Raw genomic sequence first — 19,014 nt, 5'->3', positions numbered from 1 at the left:
GTCTTTGTAGATGCCGGGAACCGCGGGAGGCAGTGTGCAGGTAAAAAGGTGTCTAATGCTTAAACCAAAAATAAACAAAAGGTGATTGCCCATAAAAAATGGCATTGAAGCTTAAGGAAGGCTATGCAGAACCAAACTAAAACTGAACTGGCTACCAGGTAAACAAAAACAGAATGCTGGACGACAGCAAAGACTTGCTGTGGAGCAAAGACAAAGCGTGTCTAGACATGACATGACAGTCAACAATGTCCACTCAAAGAAGGATAAAAACAACTGAAATATTCTTGATTGTGAATTGTGAATTATATTTATATAGCGCTTTTTCTCTAGTGACTCAAAGCGCTTTGCATAGTGAAACCCAATATCTAATTTACATTTCAACCAGTGTGGGTGGCACTGGGAGCAGGTGGGTAAAGTGTCTTGCCCAAGGACACAACGGCAGTGACTAGGATTGCTAAAACAAAGTAGATGCGGGGAATATCGCTCAAAGGAAGACATGAAAATACCATACAGGAAAATACCAAAAAAAAAGAGAAAAAGACACCAAAATCTGAGCGCAAGACAAGACGTAAAACAGGAAAAGAGCAAAAAAGTGCAATTAAGTCAGGGTGTGATGTGACAGGTGGTGCCAGTACACCTACTTTGAGACAAGAGCTATAGTCATGCATGCTTGCTTATGCTCTAAAGTCATATCCAACAATTGCAACGACGACTTTTTACTGTCAACTCAGTTTCTTTTTTTAATGATTTCTACTGGTGGTGTGCCTCCGCATTTTTTGAATCACAAAACATGTGCTTTAGCTCAAAAAAGGTTGAAAAACACTGCCCCTTTTTAAATGAGTGCTGTATTCTGAGGATCATGTCATATTTAATTTGAACTTTTTTTTTTTTTAAATGGTCCTCAGTAGTCGCGTAGAAATTTGTGTGACTTGTGCCAAATTATTTTCACCAAACTTGGCACACACAACAGGACTGGCAGAAATTGTGATCTAGTGAAAAAACCAAACCTTAAAACTCAAAATTGCGCTCTATTGCAATTTTTGAAAGAAACACAGAAAAAACTGCTCCTAGGAAGAGGAAACGGATAAAACTGCTTGTAACTTCTGGTAGGAACGTTGGACAGACATGAAACAAAAACCTATATGTAGGTCTCACTTAGACCTACATTTTGATAGGTGGCATCTTTCAGTTAAAATCAACAGGAAGTTGGCAATTACCTCTTCAAAATAAAAGTTTTGTAAAAAGCCGTCACCTTTTTCCAGACAAAACTGCTTGTAACTTCTGTTAGGAATGTCGTAGAGACATGAAACAAAGACCTCTATGTTGGTCTGACTAAGATCGGGACTCGGGACACGGCGGCGGCGGCCAACGGCGGACCCGACCAACGCTGCTTGCAGCTTTAATTTAAATTTGGTCCCCATGAACCATATAAACTCTTTTTTCCCCCAGGCTCCCCACTGAGTCTGATCAGCACATTACTTCAGACGTGTATGAGCTAACTAATTTTACCTCATTTTTTTATGCCTCCACAACCTGTAAAAGAAAGAAGAAATTCTTTATTTGTCCATTCCAACATGTACAAGACACATCAGAACTGAAATTACATTTTCGGCAAGGGTGGTCCCCACCAGTCATGATCAAAAACTTGGTCTCCATTTCAAATGATAACCAGTGTGTGTGTGTGTGTGTGTGTGTGTGTGTGTCACGATGCTTTTAGATTGACCCATTTCCTTGTTGCTTATCACATCCACTGGAACAAGGTGCCCTGTAACATTTTAACACAACAATATATTCACAGGAAAGTACATGAAACGAGGCAAGTGAGTGTTTTGATATGCACCACGTTAAAAAAGTTAAAGTACCACTGATAGCACACACACACACACACACACACACTAGGTGTGGTGAAATTACCCTCTGCATTTGACCCCTCCCCTTGACATCTAATACGTTGTTGTATGTGACATACAACAACATAATAGCTGTCATATATTACATTGTTGTATGTGATATATCACATACAACAACTTAAGATATGTCATGACATCTATTACGTTGTTGTAATAGATGTCAACAACGTAATACAACATCATCAATCAATCAATGTTTATTTATATAGCCCCAAATCACAAATGTCTCAAAGGACTGCACAAACCATTACGACTACAACATCCTCGGAAGAACCCACAAAAGGGCAAGGAAAACTCACACCCAGTGGGCAGGGAGAATTCACATCCAGTGGGACGCCAGTGACAATGCTGACTATGAGAAACCTTGGAGAGGACCTCAGATGTGGGCAACCCCCTCACCCCCCTCTAGGGGACCGAAAGCAATGGATGTCGAGCGGGTCTAACATGATACTGTGAAAGTTCAATCCATAGTGGCTCCAACACAGCCGCGAGAGTTCAGTTCAAAGCGGATCCAAGACAGCAGCGAGAGTCCCGTCCACAGGAGACCATCTCAAGCGGAGGCGGATCAGCAGCGTAGAGATGTCCCCAACCGATACAGGCGAGCGGTCCATCCTGGGTCTCGACTCTGGACAGCCAGTACTTCATCCATGGTCATTGGACCGGACCCCCTCCACAAGGGAGGGGGGGACATAGGAGAAAGAAAAGAAGCGGCAGATCAACTGGTCTAAAAAGGAGGTCTATTTAAAGGCTAGAGTATACAGATGAGTTTTAAGGTGAGACTTAAATGCTTCTACTGAGGTAGCATCTCGAACTGTTACCGGGAGGGCATTCCAGAGTACTGGAGCCCGAACGGAAAACGCTCTATAGCTCGCAGACTTTTTTTGGGCTCTAGGAATCACTAATAAGCCGGAGTCCTTTGAACGCAGATTTCTTGCCGGGACATATGGTACAATACAATCGGCAAGATAGGATGGAGCTAGACCGTGTAGTATTTTATACGTAAGTAGTAAAACCTTAAAGTCACATCTTAAGTGCACAGGAAGCCAGTGCAGGTGAGCCAGTACAGGCGTAATGTGATCAAACTTTCTTGTTCTTGTCAAAAGTCTAGCAGCCGCATTTTGTACCAACTGTAATCTTTTAATGCTAGACATGGGAGACCCGAAAATAATACGTTACAGTAATCGAGACGAGACGTAACAAACGCATGGATAATGATCTCAGCGTCTTTAGTGGACAAAATGGAGCGAATTTTAGCGATATTACGGAGATGAAAGAAGGCCGTTTTAGTAACGCTTTTAATGTGTGACTCAAAGGAGAGAGTTGGGTCGAAGATAATACCCAGATTCTTTACCGAGTCACCTTGTTTTATTATTTGGTTGTCATCTATGATGTTGTTGTACGTGATAGGACATACATTACATTGTTGTATGTGATATATGGCATTGATTACATTAGATAGTACTTTATTTATTCCGTCAGGAGAGTTCCTTCAGGAAAATTACAATTTTCAGCACAATCCCATTCAAGATCAGACAAACATTACAGGGAGACAGAACAGGATCGCTGACGGGTCTGCCGGCTTCCAGCGCCCCTTACAAAAAAGATGACATACAGGTAAACAGGGGGGGGTGGGGGGGGGGAGGGGGGATGGGAGAAAAGAATAGAAGATTAAAATAAAATTTAAAAAAAAATCGGTCTTAGCCTGGGCCCTGGAGTGGGGGTGCAGACTGAGGCCAAGGGGGAAAAAAAAAAAAACGACTCATAGCCATAGTACACATCCCTCTCACATGTGTGTAAGAGGGAAACATCAAACATCAAAGAACACAGAGGACATTAAAGATTGTGATATGACATATATTACATTGTTGTATGTGATAAATGACATCTATTACGTTGCTATAATAACATTGATTGGAATATGACATCTATTACAGTATATTGTTGTATGTGATGTATGACATCTATTGTTGTGATATATGACATCTATTGTTGTATGTGATATATGACATCTATTGTTGTGATATATGACATCTATTGTTGTATGTGATATATGACATCTATTGTTGTGATATATGACATCTATTGTTGTATGTGATATATGACATCTATTTGTTGGACAAATGCACAATTAGTGCACTATAGTGTTTGTAAAAAGGGGATCTAGTGGACAGTAAAGATACAGACACACTAAATGGTGTGTAATTGTTCATAGAAGGGTTTATTATCTACATTTCAAAACAATTCTAGGACCAATATTTAGAATGTACGAAATATAGTGTAATATTGGAAAGAAAAAAACACGCACATGGTTGGAATCCTGGCAAAAAAAAACAGAGTACTTTGATGTACCTTCTTAAACTGGCTGAGTTTCCTGAGCTTCTTCTTGAGGGCTCACGTCATTAACCGCCCTCTGCTGGCCGTTTGTAAGAACGCATGGCAGGCTACAAATTTCGATCTGAAGTCAGACTGTGTGTCCTTCTAAAGAGTCGTATACACACACGTCAAATATTGTAATACTGTGGTACCTCAACTTATGAGTACCTTGCGATACGAGTGGTTATGCTTTAAATTGCGAACATTTCCACCGTTGGTCGGAGGAATATTTCTAACGGGACCGTTTGAGCATTGAAGAGTTGACATGTTGTTGTTCCTAACTAACTGACAGGAGGTTCTTGGAGTTGCCAACGATCAAAACTCCTGCTCGAAAACTGCAGGGGAGTTTTGTCATTGAGGGTTGGCCGTGGTGGCTTTAAGGATCCCTCGCAGCACCTTGTAGTTGTTGAGGGGCTGGTTCTCCTTGGGGGGGTAGCAGGGTCCCAGCTCGGTGGCGTAGGCGAAAGGGAAGCGCAGCACCCAGAAGCTGTCGGGTGGCAACACCAGATCGGTCTGCTCGGGATGGAAAAGCGGACAGGGGGACGGACCTGGCTGGACCTGCAAAGAGTTTAGGATGAATACTGATGAGTTGTTCTTTAAAGGCCTACTGAAACCCACTACTACGCAGTCTGATAGTTTATATATCAATGATGAAATATTAACATTGCAACACATGCCAATACGGCCTTTTTAGTTTACTAAATTGCAATTTTGAATTTCGCGCAAAGTATTCTGTTGAAAACGTCGCGGTATGATGACGCGTGCGCGTGACGTCACGGATTGTAGCGGACATTTTGATCCGGCACCGATACCAGCTATAAATCGGCTGCTTTAATCGCATAATTCCACAGTATTCTGGACATCTGTGTTGCTGAATCTTTTGCAATTTGTTCAATTAATAACGGAGACGTCAAAGAAGAAAGATGTAGGTGGGAAACGGTGAATTGCGGCCGACTTTAGCAACACAAACACAGCCGGTGTTTCCTTGTTTACATTATATTATATTGTATTGTACCATATGTCCCGGCAAGAAATCTGCGTTCAAAAGACTCCGGCTTATTAGTGATTCCTAGAGCCCCAAAAAAAGTCTGCGGGCTATAGAGCGTTTTCCGTTTGGGCTCCAGTACTCTGGAATGCCCTCCCGGTAACAGTTCGAGATGCTACCTCATTTAAGTCTCACCTTAAAACTCACCTGTATACTCTAGCCTTTAAATAGACCTCCTTTTTAGACAAGTTGATCTGCCGCTTCTTTTCTTTTTTCTCCTATGTCCCCCCCTCCCTTGTGGAGGGGGTCCGGTCCGATGACCAAGTACTGGCTGTCCAGATTCGAGACCCAGGATGGACCGCTCGTCGGGACCCAGGATGGACCGCTCGCCTGTGTATCGGTTGGGGACATCTCTACGCTGCTGATCCCCTCCGCTTGGGATGGTTTCCTGTGGACGGGACTCTCGCTGCTGTCTTGGATCCGCTTTGAACTGAACTCTCACGGCTGTGTTGGAGCCACTATGGATTGAACTTTCACAGCATCATGTTAGACCCGCTCGACATCCATTGCTTTCGGTCCCCTAGAGGGGGGTGGGGGGGTTGCCCACATCTGAGGTCCTCTCCAAGGTTTCTCATAGTCAGCATTGTCACTGGCGTCCCACTGGATGTGAATTCTCCCTGCCCACTGGGTGTGAGTTTTCCTTGCCCTTTTGTGGGTTCTTCCGAGGATGTCGTAGTCGTAATGGTTTGTGCAGTCCTTTGAGACATTTGTGATTTAGGGCTATATGAATAAACATTGATTGATTGATTGATTCCCAAAAGCTGACGGTGAAGCTTTACTATGGAACAGAGCGGTCAAGCGAACATGGTTTCCCTACCACATGTCAACCGGCAGGTTTCGGTAAGAAAATGGTGGTAATAAGTCGGCTTTTATTGTAGACATGAGCGGAGAGTTTGCGTCGTTCTTCCTGCAGCTGCTTACTCTCTTGCCTCCTCCCACCAGCCGCCCCCGATCGTCGGATGCTTACACCGTGGAGGAGGGGGAAAAAAAAAAATCTCACCCCGGCTGCCTTGCCTCGTCGAGAAACATGGCTTCCCTCTGAGACACTGGCGGTCACCACACCCGACTTTCAGGTATAACTATATAATCTCACTAAAACACTAGTAACACAATGTTTTAATCGCATAATTAGCTCGGTTGGTAGCGCGGCCGTGCCAGCAACTTGAGGGTTCCAGGTTTGATTCCCGCTTCCGCCATCCTAGTCACTGCCGTTGTGTCCTTGGGCAAGACACTTTACCCACCCGCTTCCAGTGCCACCCACACTGGTTTGAATGTAACTTAGATATTGGGTTTCACTATGTAAAGCGCTTTGAGTCACTAGAGAAAAAGCGCTATATAAATATAATTCACTTCACAATAAGCAGATAAGGGATTTTCCGGAATTATCTTAGTAAATGTGTCTAATAACATTTGAACCGCTCCCACTGCCCTCGTCTTTTTATTTATTTATTTTCTAGTCCTTCACTCTCACTTTCCTCATCCACGAATCTTTCATCCTCGCTCAAATAATGGGGAAATCATCGCTTTCTCGGTCCGAACCGCTCTCGCTGCTGGTGGCCATGATTGTGAACAACCCGTTTACAACCCGTGACGTCACGCGCACATCAGGCAAGGCTTTTTTATTAGCGACCAAAAGTTGCGAACTTTATCGTGGATGTTCTCTACTAAATCCTTTCAGCAAAAATATGGCAATATCGAGAAATGATCAAGTATGACACACAGAATGGACCTGCTATCCCCGTTTGAATAAGAACATCTCCTTTCAGTAGGCCTTTAAATGTGTTGACAACTGAGGAGTGTTGGTTTGTGTTACCTGAGGATTGAGGGTCACTTCCAGCGGAGCCTCTGGTACCACGATAAAAAGGCGCATCAGCTGAGAAAAGTGAGGCTTCACGCCGCGGCCCTGAGAGGGCGACGGGATGTACAGCGGCATGTCGGTGTTCAGCACCCTGCTGGCAGGGTCCTTGGCGCCACCCGGCCCGAGCACCTTCACAACCTTATCAGGACCCGAGCTGATGAAGCGTCTCCCCCTGCCATCTTCGTACTCGAACCCCATGAAGGCCCGCGCTGTGTCATCCCTCCTGCGGCCCCTACCGAGGCTCCCGACGTTCCCCCGCTTGCTTACGAGGGTCTTGTTGGGGACCGGCCATGAGGAGGCGCCCCCGTCCAAAGCCTCCAGGACGGCCTCCTCGTCAGTGCGGGAGCGGATCACCAAGTCCCACGGCAGGAGGAAGGAAGAGCCGGGGAGGAAGCCCGGTTGCTCCAGACCCGTGTGGCAGTTGTAGAACTTGGCCGGGCCCAGCTTGACCAGGGACCAGCTGGAGAACTTGGGCAGCAGGCCCTTAGGGCAACCCGAGTGCATCATACCTGGGAGGTACTCCACAGTGGAGGGCTGGCGGTCCGCCAGGCTCGGACGCTTCTGCTGGACTTGGCTTTCAGCTGCTGCCTCCCCGTCGCCGTAAGGACCCAGACTGTCTGTGGACTGGCCCAGGCTGAGGGCCAAGCTCAGGCTGGTGTCCCCGGGAGTGTGGCTCTGGGCGGTGCTGGGCTCCCTCAGCCGGTCTGCGTCACCTGCCGCGGACGCTTCGTTAGCGGGGCACTGGACCTGGTTGCTGGCCGGGGCCGGGTCGGGAGTACTCGGCTGGAAGATGGGAAAGTTGATCCTCTCCAGCTTACTGCAACATTTGTCCTCCAGCAGCTACAAAAGGGAGCCAGGGTTAGACGTACAGATGCAAGTACAGTGGGGCAAAAAAGTATTTAGTCAGCCAAAGATTGTGCAAGTTCTCCCACTTAAAATGATGACAGAGGTCTGTAATTTTCATCATAGGTACACTTCTACTGTGAGAGACAGAATGTGAAAAAAAAAATCCAGGAATTCACATTGTAGGAATTTTAAAGAAATTTTTTTGTGGTGGAAAATAAGTATTTGGTGAACCATTCAAAGCTCTCACTGATGGAAGGAGGTTTTGGCTCAAAATCTCACGATACATGGCCCCATTCATTCTTTCCTTAACACGGATCAATCGTCCTGTCCTCTTAGCAGAAAAACAGCCCCAAAGCATGATGTTTCCACCCCCATGCTTCACAGTAGGTATGGTGTTCTTGGGATACAACTCAGTATTCTTCTTCCTCCAAACACGACAAGTTGAGGTTATACCAAAAAGTTCTATTTTTGTTTCATCTGACCACACGACATTCTCCCAATCCTCTGCTGTATCATCCATGTGCTCTCTGGCAAACTTCAGACGGGCCTGGACATGCACTGGCTTAAGCAGGGGGACACGTCTGGCACTGCAGGATTTGACTCCCTGTCGGCGTAGTGTGTTTCTGATGGTAACCTTTGTTACTTTGGTCCCAGCTCTCTGCAGGTCATTCACCTATTCCCCCCTCATGATCATTTTGACCCCACAGGATGAGATCTTGGGTGGAGCCCCAGATCGAGGGAGATTATCAGTGGTCTTGTATGTCATCCATTTTCTGATAATTGCTCCCACAGTTGATTTTTTCACACCAAGCTGCTTGCCTATTGTAGATTCCCTCTTCCCAGTCTGGTGCAGGTCTACAATTCTTTTCCTGGTGTCCTTCAGCAGCTCTTTGGTCTTGGCCATTGTGGAGTTTGGAGTCTGACTGTTTGAGGCTGTGGACAGGTGTCTTTTATACAGATAACAAGTTCAAACAAGTGTTATTAATACAGGTAACGAGTGGAGGACAGAAGAGCTTCTTAAAGAAGTTGTTACAGGTCTGTGAGAGCCAAAGATCTTCCTTGTTTGAAGTGACCAAATACTTTTTTTCCACCATAATTGACAAATAAATTCTTTAAAATTCCTACAATGTGAATTCCTGGATTTTTTTTCCAAATTCTGTCTCTCACAGTTGAAGTGTTCCTTTGATGAAAATTACAGACCTCTGTCATCATTTTAAGTGGGAGAACTTGCACTATCGGTGGCTGACTAAATACTTTTTTTGCCCCACTGTAGATCTTCAAGTCCTGGAAGAAGGATTCCAGACCTGGTAGAAGTCATAATTCGCTGCCTGTATGTCAAATGGATCCTCGCGTGGCACCTGCTTCCTCCCACAGTTGCAGGAGCTGGTGTAGCGCCCCCTGCTGTTGTGGCTAAGAATGGGCGGGTTGTGATCCACGTCCGTCTTCTCCCCTGCAGACATCACAGGTAAATAAAAGAAAAATGTGTCCTCGGTCTAAGATGCTCACCTGGCTGCGGCAGAAGGTGGAACTTATGTACGCAGTGTTGGTCGGAGAGGCTGCGCTCCTCGCACAGTTGGTGTCCGTTGCTCCAGAACTTATAGCAGTCCTCGTGAAGCTGCAGGGCGTAGCGCTGGAACGCCACGCCGCGGGCGTGCTGGCTGTAGACCCGCAGCGCCTGCGTCAGCTGGTTCTTGTGTACGGTGGTGGTGTAGTTGTGGGGTAGGTTGGACTGGTAGGCGCTGTGGGCCAAAGGCAGCGCCTTCTGGCATCGGTTCTCTGAGAACTTGGTGTCGGCGTCCAGGAAGGCGTCCAGCACCTTCAGCTGGCTCTGCACTTTCGCCGCCGTCTCCACGTCGTCCTCCTCCTCGGCGCCGCCCACGAGGACTTGGTGGAGTCTTAAGGCGACCTGGGCCCACTTGCGGTAGGTCGGCAGCTCAAAGTGCGAGGGCTGAGGGTTGCGTCCGACGCTGTCGTCAAAGCCCTTCTTGGTCAGCACCAGCTCCACGTGCTGCCACAGGAACTCCTTCAGGCTACAGTCCACCAGCTGACCGCCCGCCGACGCCCCAAACAGGTCCACGCCGGTGCCAGATTGGCGGACCGAGCGCCGCATCTGCTGGTACCGCCTAGGCCCGCTCAGCTGCATGCTGGAATCCTGCTCGCACAGCATGCAGTTGGACCGCAGCTGGCCCAACAGGGAGCCCACAGGGTCCTCGTCGGCGCCCGGCACCACGTAGACGAACGCCTGGTTGGCGGGCACGGTGAACAGGCAGTTGCTGCTCTGATTGGTCAGGACTCGACTTTTGCGGAAGATGCGGTAGATTTGGTCCTCCAGGGCGTGCTGCAGGCGCCTCCTGGGGGAGTGCTTCTTAAGCTTGTCAGAACTAGAACCTGACTCGGAACCGTTTGACACCTTTAAAGAAACAAAGTCATAACAGGTTTGTTTGATGTATACCAGGGGTCAGCAACCTTTACCACTCAAAGAGCCATTTTGATCCGTTTCACAAAATAAAGAAGACAACGGGAGCCACAATACTCTTTTGACATTTAAAATGAAATAACACAGCATAAAGAGTTTTTTTGTTGTTGGTCTGTGCTATGTGTATACCAGAGGTCTTAGACACGTGGTCCGCACCTTGATAAGAAGATTTAATGTTAGTGCGGCCCGCGACTTTTAGTATGAATGCCGCTTGACCGCATTACGCTTGTCAACCCTCCCAAGTTTTTCGGGAAAATCCCGAATTCTCAAAGCAACTATTCTCGCTATTATCTGCTGATGGTCACCCAGAAATCAAAACTAAGGGCGAGATATGAAGCCACTGTTTTAGAATCCTTCTACAACATGTACAAATGGCTTGCCAGCCCAGTAGCATGTTGTATGTGGCTTCCGCAGATACACATACTCGTCTGCAAGGCATAGTTGCTCAACGGTCATACAGGTTACACTGAAAGTTGTGATATAAACAACTTTAACACTCTTACAAATATGCGCCACACTGTGAACCCACACCAAACCAGAATGACAAACACATTTCAGGAGAACATCCTCACAGTAAGACAACATAAACAGAACAGAACAAATACCCACAATCCCATGCTTCCGTGACTCGTCCTGGCTATATTATACATCCCGCTAGCACCAAACCCCGCCCCACCATCCCCCCCGTCTAATGATAATGTCAATGAGGGATTTTTAATCACTACTATGCTGAAATTATAACCAATATTGATACTGTTGTTGATAATATTCATTTTTTGTTTCACTACTTTTGGTTTGTTCCGTGTCATGTTTGTGTATCCTCCAAATTGCTCTGTTTATTGCAGTTCTGAGTGTTGCTGGGTCAGGTTTGGTTTTGGAATTGGATTGCATTGTTATGGTATTGCTGTGTATTGTTTTGCTGGATTGACAAAAAAAAAAAAAAAATTGATTTTTTTTTTTTTTTTTTAATATGAGAATTGATTTTTTACCACACCCCTACGCTGAGGTTCTTACTAGAGATGTCAGATAATGGCTTTTTTGCCGATATCCGATATTCCGATATTGTCCAACTCTTAATTCCGATATCAACCGATACCGATATATACAGTCGTTGAATTAACACATTACTATGCCTAATTTTGTTGTGATGCCCCGCTGGATGCATTAAACAATGTAACAAGGTTTTCCAAAATAAATCAAATCAAGTTATTGAAAAAAAGTTGAGGTGGGGGGTTAGGGGGTAGCGGTGGGTGTATATTGTAGCGTCCCAGAAGAGTTAGTGCTGCAAGGGGTTCTGGGTATTTGTTGTGTTGTCAAAGTTAAAGTTAAAGTACCAATGATTGTCACACACACATTCGGTGTGGTGAAATATGTCCTCTGCATTTGACCCATCCCCTTGTTCACCCCCTGGGAGGTGAGGGGAGCAGTGGGCAGCAGCGGTGGTGCGCCCGGGAATCATTTTTGGTGATTTAACCCCCAATTCCAACCCTTGATGCTGAGTGCCAAGCAGGGAGGTAATGAGTCCCATTTTTATGGTCTTTGGTATGACTCTGCTGGAGTTTGAACTCCCAACCTACCGATCTCCAGGCTGACACTCTAACCACTAGGCCACTGAGTTGGTGTTTGTGTTGTGTTACGGTGCGGATGTTCTCCCGAAATGTGTTTGTCATTCTTGTTTGGTGTCGGTTCACAGTATATTTGTAACAGTGTTAAAGTTGTTTATACGGCCACCCTCAGTGTGACCTGTATGGCTGTTGACCAAGTATGCATGCATTCACTTGTGTGAGAAAAGTTGTAGATATTATGTGGGCCGGCATGCAAAGGCAGTGCCTTTATGGTTTATTAGCGCTCTGTACTTCTCCCTACGTCCGTGTACACAGCGGCATTTTAAAAAGTCATAAATTGATTTTTTGAAACTGATACCGATGATTTTTAAACTGATAATTTCCAATATTAAATTTTAAAGCACTTATCGGCCGATAATATCAGCAGCCCGTAATTATATACATGCACCTGGGGATAAGTTGGTTGGCAACACTAAATTGGCCTTAGTGTATGATTGTGAGTGTGAATGTTGTCTGTCTATCTGTGTTGGCCCTGCGATGAGGTGGCGACTTGTCCCGGGTGTACCCCGCCTTCCGCCTGATTGTAGCTGAGATAGGCTCCCGCGCCACCCGCGACGCCAAAGGGAATAAGCGGTAGAAAATAGATGGATGAAAAGATGTATATATATATATCAGTGGTTCTTAACCTTGTTGAAGGTACCTTAATTTAGAGTTATTTGGACACGAGGGGAACATAATCTAAGTAACAAAGACTTATATTAGAGTTATTTGGACACTAGGGGAACATATTCTAAGTAATAAAGACTTATATTAGAGTTATTTGGACACTAGGGGAACATATTCTAAGTAATAAAGACTTAATTTAGAGTTATTTGGACACTAGGGGAACATATTCTAAGTAATAAAGACTTAATTTAGAGTTATTTGGTAAGGGTTAGAGGGTTAGGGTTATAACAAGGCCATGTCGAATAAGGCATTAATAAGTACTTAATAATGACTAGTTAAGAGCCATTATGCTACTAATTTGCATGTTAACAAGCAACTAATTAATGGCGAATATGTTCCCCGTACTAGAGTGTTACCATGTTTTTTTTTTACTGGTGCACAAAATGAACCGTGCATGAACATCACCTTGTTCAAACAACAAAACCAACACAGTGCATAAACTCACAACAAATGACACACCTGCAAATCAGTCAGCTGTTGCTGTATCCGTAATACGCCGATAGGGAGAAGTTTGTATTTATACGATGAGTCGGGTGTGTTTTGACCGCCGACGAACCCCTGAGGCCGACTCACCGAACCCCTAGGGTTCGATCGAACCCAGGTTAAGAACCACGGCTGTGTGTGTATATATATATATATATATATATATATATATATATATATATATATATATATATATATATATATATATACATACACACACACACACACACACACACACACACACACACACACAGTGGGGCATAAAAGTATTTAGTCAGCCACAGATTGTGCAAGTTCCATCCATCCATCCATCATCTTCCGCTTATCCGAGGTCGGGTCGCGGGGGCAGCAGCCTAAGCAGGGAAGCCCAGACTTCCCTATCTCCAGCCACTTCGTCTAGCTCTTCCCGGGGGATCCAGAGGCGTTCCCAGGCCAGCCGGGAGACATAGTCTTTCCAACGTGTCCTGGGTCTTCCCCGTGGCCTCCTACCAGCTGGACGTGCCCTAAACACCTCCCTAGGGAGGCGTTCGGGTGGCATCCTGACCAGATGCCCGAACCACCTCATCTGGCTCCTCTCGATGTGGAGGAGCAGCGGCTTTACGTTGAGCTCCTCCCGGATGGCAGAGCTTCTCACCCTATCTCTAAGGGAGAGCCCCGCCACCCGGCGGAGGAAACTCATTTCGGCCGCTTGTACCCGTGATCTTATCCTTTCGGTCATGACCCAAAGCTCATGACCATAGGTGAGGATGGGAACGTAGATCGACCGGTAAATTGAGAGCTTTGCCTTCCGGCTCAGCTCCTTCTTCACCACAACGGATCGATACAACGTCCGCATTACTGAAGACTCCGCACCGATCCGCCTGTCGATCTCACGATCCACTCTTCCCCCACTCGTGAACAAGACTCCTAGGTACTTGAACTCCTCCACTTGGGGCAGGGTCTCTTCCCCAACCCGGAGATGGCACTCCACCCTTTTCCGGGCGAGAACCATGGACTCGGACTTGGAGGTGCTGATTCTCATTCCGGTCGCTTCACACTCGGCTGCGAACCGATCCAGTGAGAGCTGAAGATCCCGGCCAGATGAAGCCATCAGGACTACATCATCTGCAAAAAGCAGAGACCTAATCCCGTGGCCACCAAACCGGAACCCCTCAACGCCTTGACTGCGCCTAGAAATTCTGTCCATAAAAGTTATGAACAGAATCGGTGACAAAGGACAGCCTTGGCGGAGTCCAACCTTCACTGGAAACGTGTCCGACTTACTGCCAGCAATGCGGACCAAGCTCTGGCACTGATCATACAGGGAGCGGACTGCCACAATAAGACAGTCCGATACCCCATACTCTCTGAGCACTCCCCACAGGACTTCCCGAGGGACACGGTCGAATGCCTTCTCCAAGTCCACAAAGCACATGTAGACTGGTTGGGCAAACTCCCATGCACCCTCAAGAACCCTGCCGAGAGTATAGAGCTGGTCCACAGTTCCACGACCAGGACGAAAACCACACTGTTCCTCCTGAATCCGAGGTTCGACTATCCGGCGAAGCCTCCTCTCCAGTACACCTGAATAAACCTTACCGGGAAGGCTGAGGAGTGTGATCCCACGATAGTTGGAACACACCCTCCGGTCCCCCTTCTTAAAGAGAGGGACCACCACCCCGGTCTGCCAATCCAGAGGTACCGCCCCCGATGTCCACGCGATGCTGCAGAGTCTTGTCAACCAAGACAGCCCCACAGCATCCAGAGCCTTAAGGAACTCCGGGCGGATCTCATCCACCCCCGGGGCCTTGCCGCCGAGGAGCTTTTTAACTACCTCAGCGACCTCAGCCCCAGAAATAGGAGAGTCCACTACAGATTCCCCAGGCACCGCTTCCTCAAAGAAAGACGTGTTGGTGGGATTGAGGAGGTCTTTGAAGTATTCCCTCCACCGATCCACAACATCCGCAGTCGAAGTCAGCAGAACACCATCCGCACCATACACGGTGTTGATAGTGCACTGCTTCCCCTTCCTGAGGCGCCGTATGGTGGTCCAGAATCGCTTCGAAGCCGTCCGGAAGTCGTTTTCCATGGCTTCCCCGAACTCTTCCCATGTCCGAGTTTTTGCCTCCGCGACCGCTAAAGCTGCACACCGCTTGGCCCGTCGGTACCCGTCCACTGCCTCCGGAGTCCTATGAGCCAAAAGAACCCGATAGGACTCCTTCTTCAGCTTGACGGCATCCCTCACTGCTGGTGTCCACCAACGGGTTCTGGGATTACCGCCACGACAGGCACCAACAACCTTGCGGCCACAGCTCCAATCAGCCGCCTCGACAATAGAGGTTCGGAACATGGTCCACTCGGACTCAATGTCCCGCACCTCCCTCGTGACATGTTCAAAGTTCTCCCGGAGGTGTGAATTGAAACTCTCTCTGACAGGAGACTCTGCCAGACGCTCCCAGCAGACCCTCACAATGCGCTTGGGCCTGCCAGGTCTGTCCGGCATCCTCCCCCACCATCGCAGCCAACTCACCACCAGGTGGTGATCGGTAGAAAGCTCCGCCCCTCTCTTCACCCGAGTGTCCAAAACATAAGGCCGCAAATCCGATGACACAACTACAAAGTCGATCATGGAACTGCGGCCTAGGGTGTCCTGGTGCCAAGTGCACATATGGACACCCTTATGTTTGAACATGGTGTTTGTTATCGACAAACTGTGACGAGCACAAAAGTCCAATAACAAAACACCACTCGGGTTTAGATCCGGGCGACCATTCTTCCCAATCACGCCTCTCCAGGTTTCACTGTCGTTGCCAACATGAGCGTTGAAGTCTCCCAGTAGGACAAGGGAATCACCCGGAGGAGCACTTTCCAGTACTCCCTCGAGTGTACCCAAAAAGGGTGGGTATTCTGAACTGCTGTTTGGTGCGTAAGCACAAACAACAGTCAGGACCCGTCCCCCCACCCGAAGGCGAAGGGAAGCTACCCTCTCGTCCACTGGGTTGAACTCAAACGTACAGGCTTTGAGCCGGGGGGCAACCAGAATTGCCACCCCAGCCCGTCGCCTCTCACTGCCGGCAACGCCAGAGTGGAAGAGGGTCCAGTCCCTCTCGAGAGAACTGGTTCCAGAGCCCTTGCTGTGCGTCGAGGTGAGTCCGACTATATCCAGCCGGAACTTCTCTACCTCGCGCACTAGCTCAGGCTCCTTCCCCCCCAGTGAGGTGACGTTCCACGTCCCAAGAGCTAGCTTCTGTAGCCGAGGATCGGACCGCCAAGTGCCCTGCCTTCGGCTGCCGCCCAGCTCACAATGCACCCGACCTCTATGGCCCCTCCTATGAGTGGTGAGCCCATTGGAGGGATGACCCACGTTGCCTCTTCGGGCTGTGCCCGGCCGGGCCCCATGGGAACAGGCCCGACCACCAGGCGCTCGCCATCGTGCCCCAACTCCGGGCCTGGCTCCAGAGCGGGGCCCCGGTGACCCACGTCCGGGCGAGGGAAATCTGGGTTCATTTCGTTGTAAATCCATAGAAGTCTTTGAGCTGCTCTTTGTCTGATCACTCACCTAGGACCTGTTTGTCTTGGGAGACCCTACCAGGGGGCATGAAAACCCCCAGACAACATAGCTCCTAGGATCATTGGGACACGCAAACTCCTCTACCACGGTAAGGTAGCAGCTCAGAGAGGAGGATTGTGCAAGTTCTCCCACTTAAAATGATGACAGAGGTCTGTAATTTTCATCATAGGTACACTTCAACTGTGAGAGACAGAATGTGAAAAGTAAATCCAGGAATTCACATTGTACGAATTTTAATAATTTATTTGTAAATTATGGTAGAAAATAAGTATTTGGTCAACTTTTCAAAGCTCTCACTGATGGAAGGAGGTTTTGGCTCAAAATCTCACCATACATGGCCCCATTCATTCTTTCCTTAACACGGATCAATCGTCCCGTCCCCTTAGCAGAAAAACAGCCCCAAAGCATGATGTTTCCACCCCCATGCTTCACAGTAGGTATGGTGTTCTTGGGATGCAACTCAGTATTCTTCTTCCTCCAAACACGACGAGTTGAGTTTATACCAAAATGGATACATGGATGATACAGCAGAGGATTCGGAGAATGTCATGTGGTCAGATGAAACCAAGACAGAACCTTTTGGTATAAACTCTACTTGTCGTGTTTGGAGGAAGAATACTGAGTTGCATCCCAAGAACACCATACCTACTGTGAAGCATGGGGGTGGAAACATCATGCTTTGGGGCTTTTTTTCTGCTAAGGAGACAGGACGATTGATCCGTGTTAAGGAAAGAATGAATGGGGCCATGTATCGTGAGATTTTGAGCCAAAACCTCTTTCTATCAGTGAGAGCTTTGAATGGTTGACCAAGTACTTCTTTTCTACCATAGTTTACAAATAAATTCTTTCAAATTCCTACAATGTGAATTCCTGGATTTTTTTCCCACATTTTGTCTCTCAAATTACAGACCTCTGTCATCACTTTAAGTGGGAGAACTTGTACAATCGGTGGCTGACTAAATACTTGTTTGCCCCACTGTGTGTATATATATATATATATATATATGTATATATATATATATATATATATATATATATATATATATATATATATATATATATATATATATATATATAAAAATATATATATATATAGTGTTATGATCGTCAGAATGAATACTGAACCTTGAGAGTTCCGTTCATCTGGAAGATGAAGAGAAGTCTTGGAGGACATGGCCGACAGTTCAGCTTCCACTCTTTTGACACCGGGCAGTCCTTGATGGCCGCCCGGACAAGGGGCAGCACCTTCTGCCGCAGGGCGTCCAAAGCTCGGAAGAGTCGGTCGTAGGTGACGTCGAAGGTGTGGTTGGGGTGGACGAGCAGGAGGACGTGGCACACGGAGAACATGTACAGCAGGTGGAGGCAGTGCTGCCTATCCAGGCCCTTCCACAGGTCGTGGGAGTCGGCGTGGCCGGCCCCCGCGCTCACAGTCCGGCAGGCCCGCAGCAGCTGGCCGCTGTCACTCACGGAAGTGAGCAGCATGTACAAGACGCGGTTGTCCCGGCTGTAGAAAGCCTGAATGCCGCCGCCCTCCTCCGGCCCGCCGAACACCGAGAAGACGGGCTTGTCCGCCACGTTGTTGACCAGCGACTCTTTCAGCGCGCCCACCTGCATGTTGCTTTTCCCGAAGATGCCCACCACGCACAGGCCGTCGTCGCCGTGCTCGGCGTCCTCCGACACGGCGGCCCGCAGGAGCTTCTCCACGCTCGCAGCCGCAGTGGTGGCCATGTTGGCCTCCTTCATCTTGGACACAAGCAGGGGAATCAAAATAGTGACGTACCGTCTGTACTTCCGGTGGTAACTTTAGGGGGCGATGTTCCCATGGCGTTGTCACGACAAATTCCTTCCCCCCCTACAAAAACCTTCCCCCCCGCCATTTACTTCCGGAGTCATGATTAATACAGACGTTTTGTTAACGTTTTTTTTTTAATAAAAATACAGACGTTTTGTTAATGCTATATTAGAAAATAAAAATAAAAAAACAATTTACAAACACAAGCTATGGGATGACGCATTTACTTCCGGGGTCACGTTTCCTCTTATGTCATCCCATGGCTCCATCCATTTTCTACCGCTTATTCCCTTTCGGGGTCGCGGGGGGCGCTGGCGCCTATCTCAGCTACAATTGGGCGGAAGGCAGGGTACACCCTGGACAAGTCGCCACCTCATCGCAGGGCCAACA

At 47.5% G+C, this 19,014-nt stretch overlaps 1 protein-coding gene across 1 annotated transcript; it reads right to left on the bottom strand.

Moving 5' to 3' along the window:
• Positions 1-4,107: 4,107 nt before the first annotated feature.
• LOC133551883 (nonsense-mediated mRNA decay factor SMG8-like) lies at positions 4,108-18,698 on the bottom strand. Its single transcript, XM_061899063.1, has 5 exons — positions 17,958-18,698; positions 9,539-10,442; positions 9,337-9,482; positions 7,142-8,026; positions 4,108-4,841 (listed from the first exon to the last, which is right to left on the bottom strand). The coding sequence occupies exons 1-5, from the start codon at positions 18,573-18,575 to the stop codon at positions 4,635-4,637; spliced, it is 2,760 nt and encodes a 919-aa protein (XP_061755047.1). The 5' UTR covers positions 18,576-18,698; the 3' UTR covers positions 4,108-4,634.
• Positions 18,699-19,014: the final 316 nt, after the last annotated feature.

Source organism: Nerophis ophidion, linkage group LG04 (assembly GCF_033978795.1).
Source record: "Nerophis ophidion isolate RoL-2023_Sa linkage group LG04, RoL_Noph_v1.0, whole genome shotgun sequence".
NCBI lineage: Eukaryota > Metazoa > Chordata > Actinopteri > Syngnathiformes > Syngnathidae > Nerophis > Nerophis ophidion.
The sequence above is the reverse complement of the archived record's forward strand: the minus strand, read 5'-3'. Positions and strand labels throughout refer to the sequence as shown.

Excerpts from the sequence above, each read along its gene's own strand:
- LOC133551883 (XM_061899063.1), bottom strand. The coding sequence starts at position 18,575 with ATGAAGGAGGCCAACATGGCCACCACTGCGGCTGCGAGCGTGGAGAAG. Across the intron at positions 10,443-17,957 it reads AGATGAACGGAACTCTCAAG|GTGTCAAACGGTTCCGAGTC; the intron begins GTTCAGTATTCA and ends GTTTCTTTAAAG. Across the intron at positions 8,027-9,336 it reads CGAATTATGACTTCTACCAG|CTGCTGGAGGACAAATGTTG; the intron begins GTCTGGAATCCT and ends TCCCTTTTGTAG.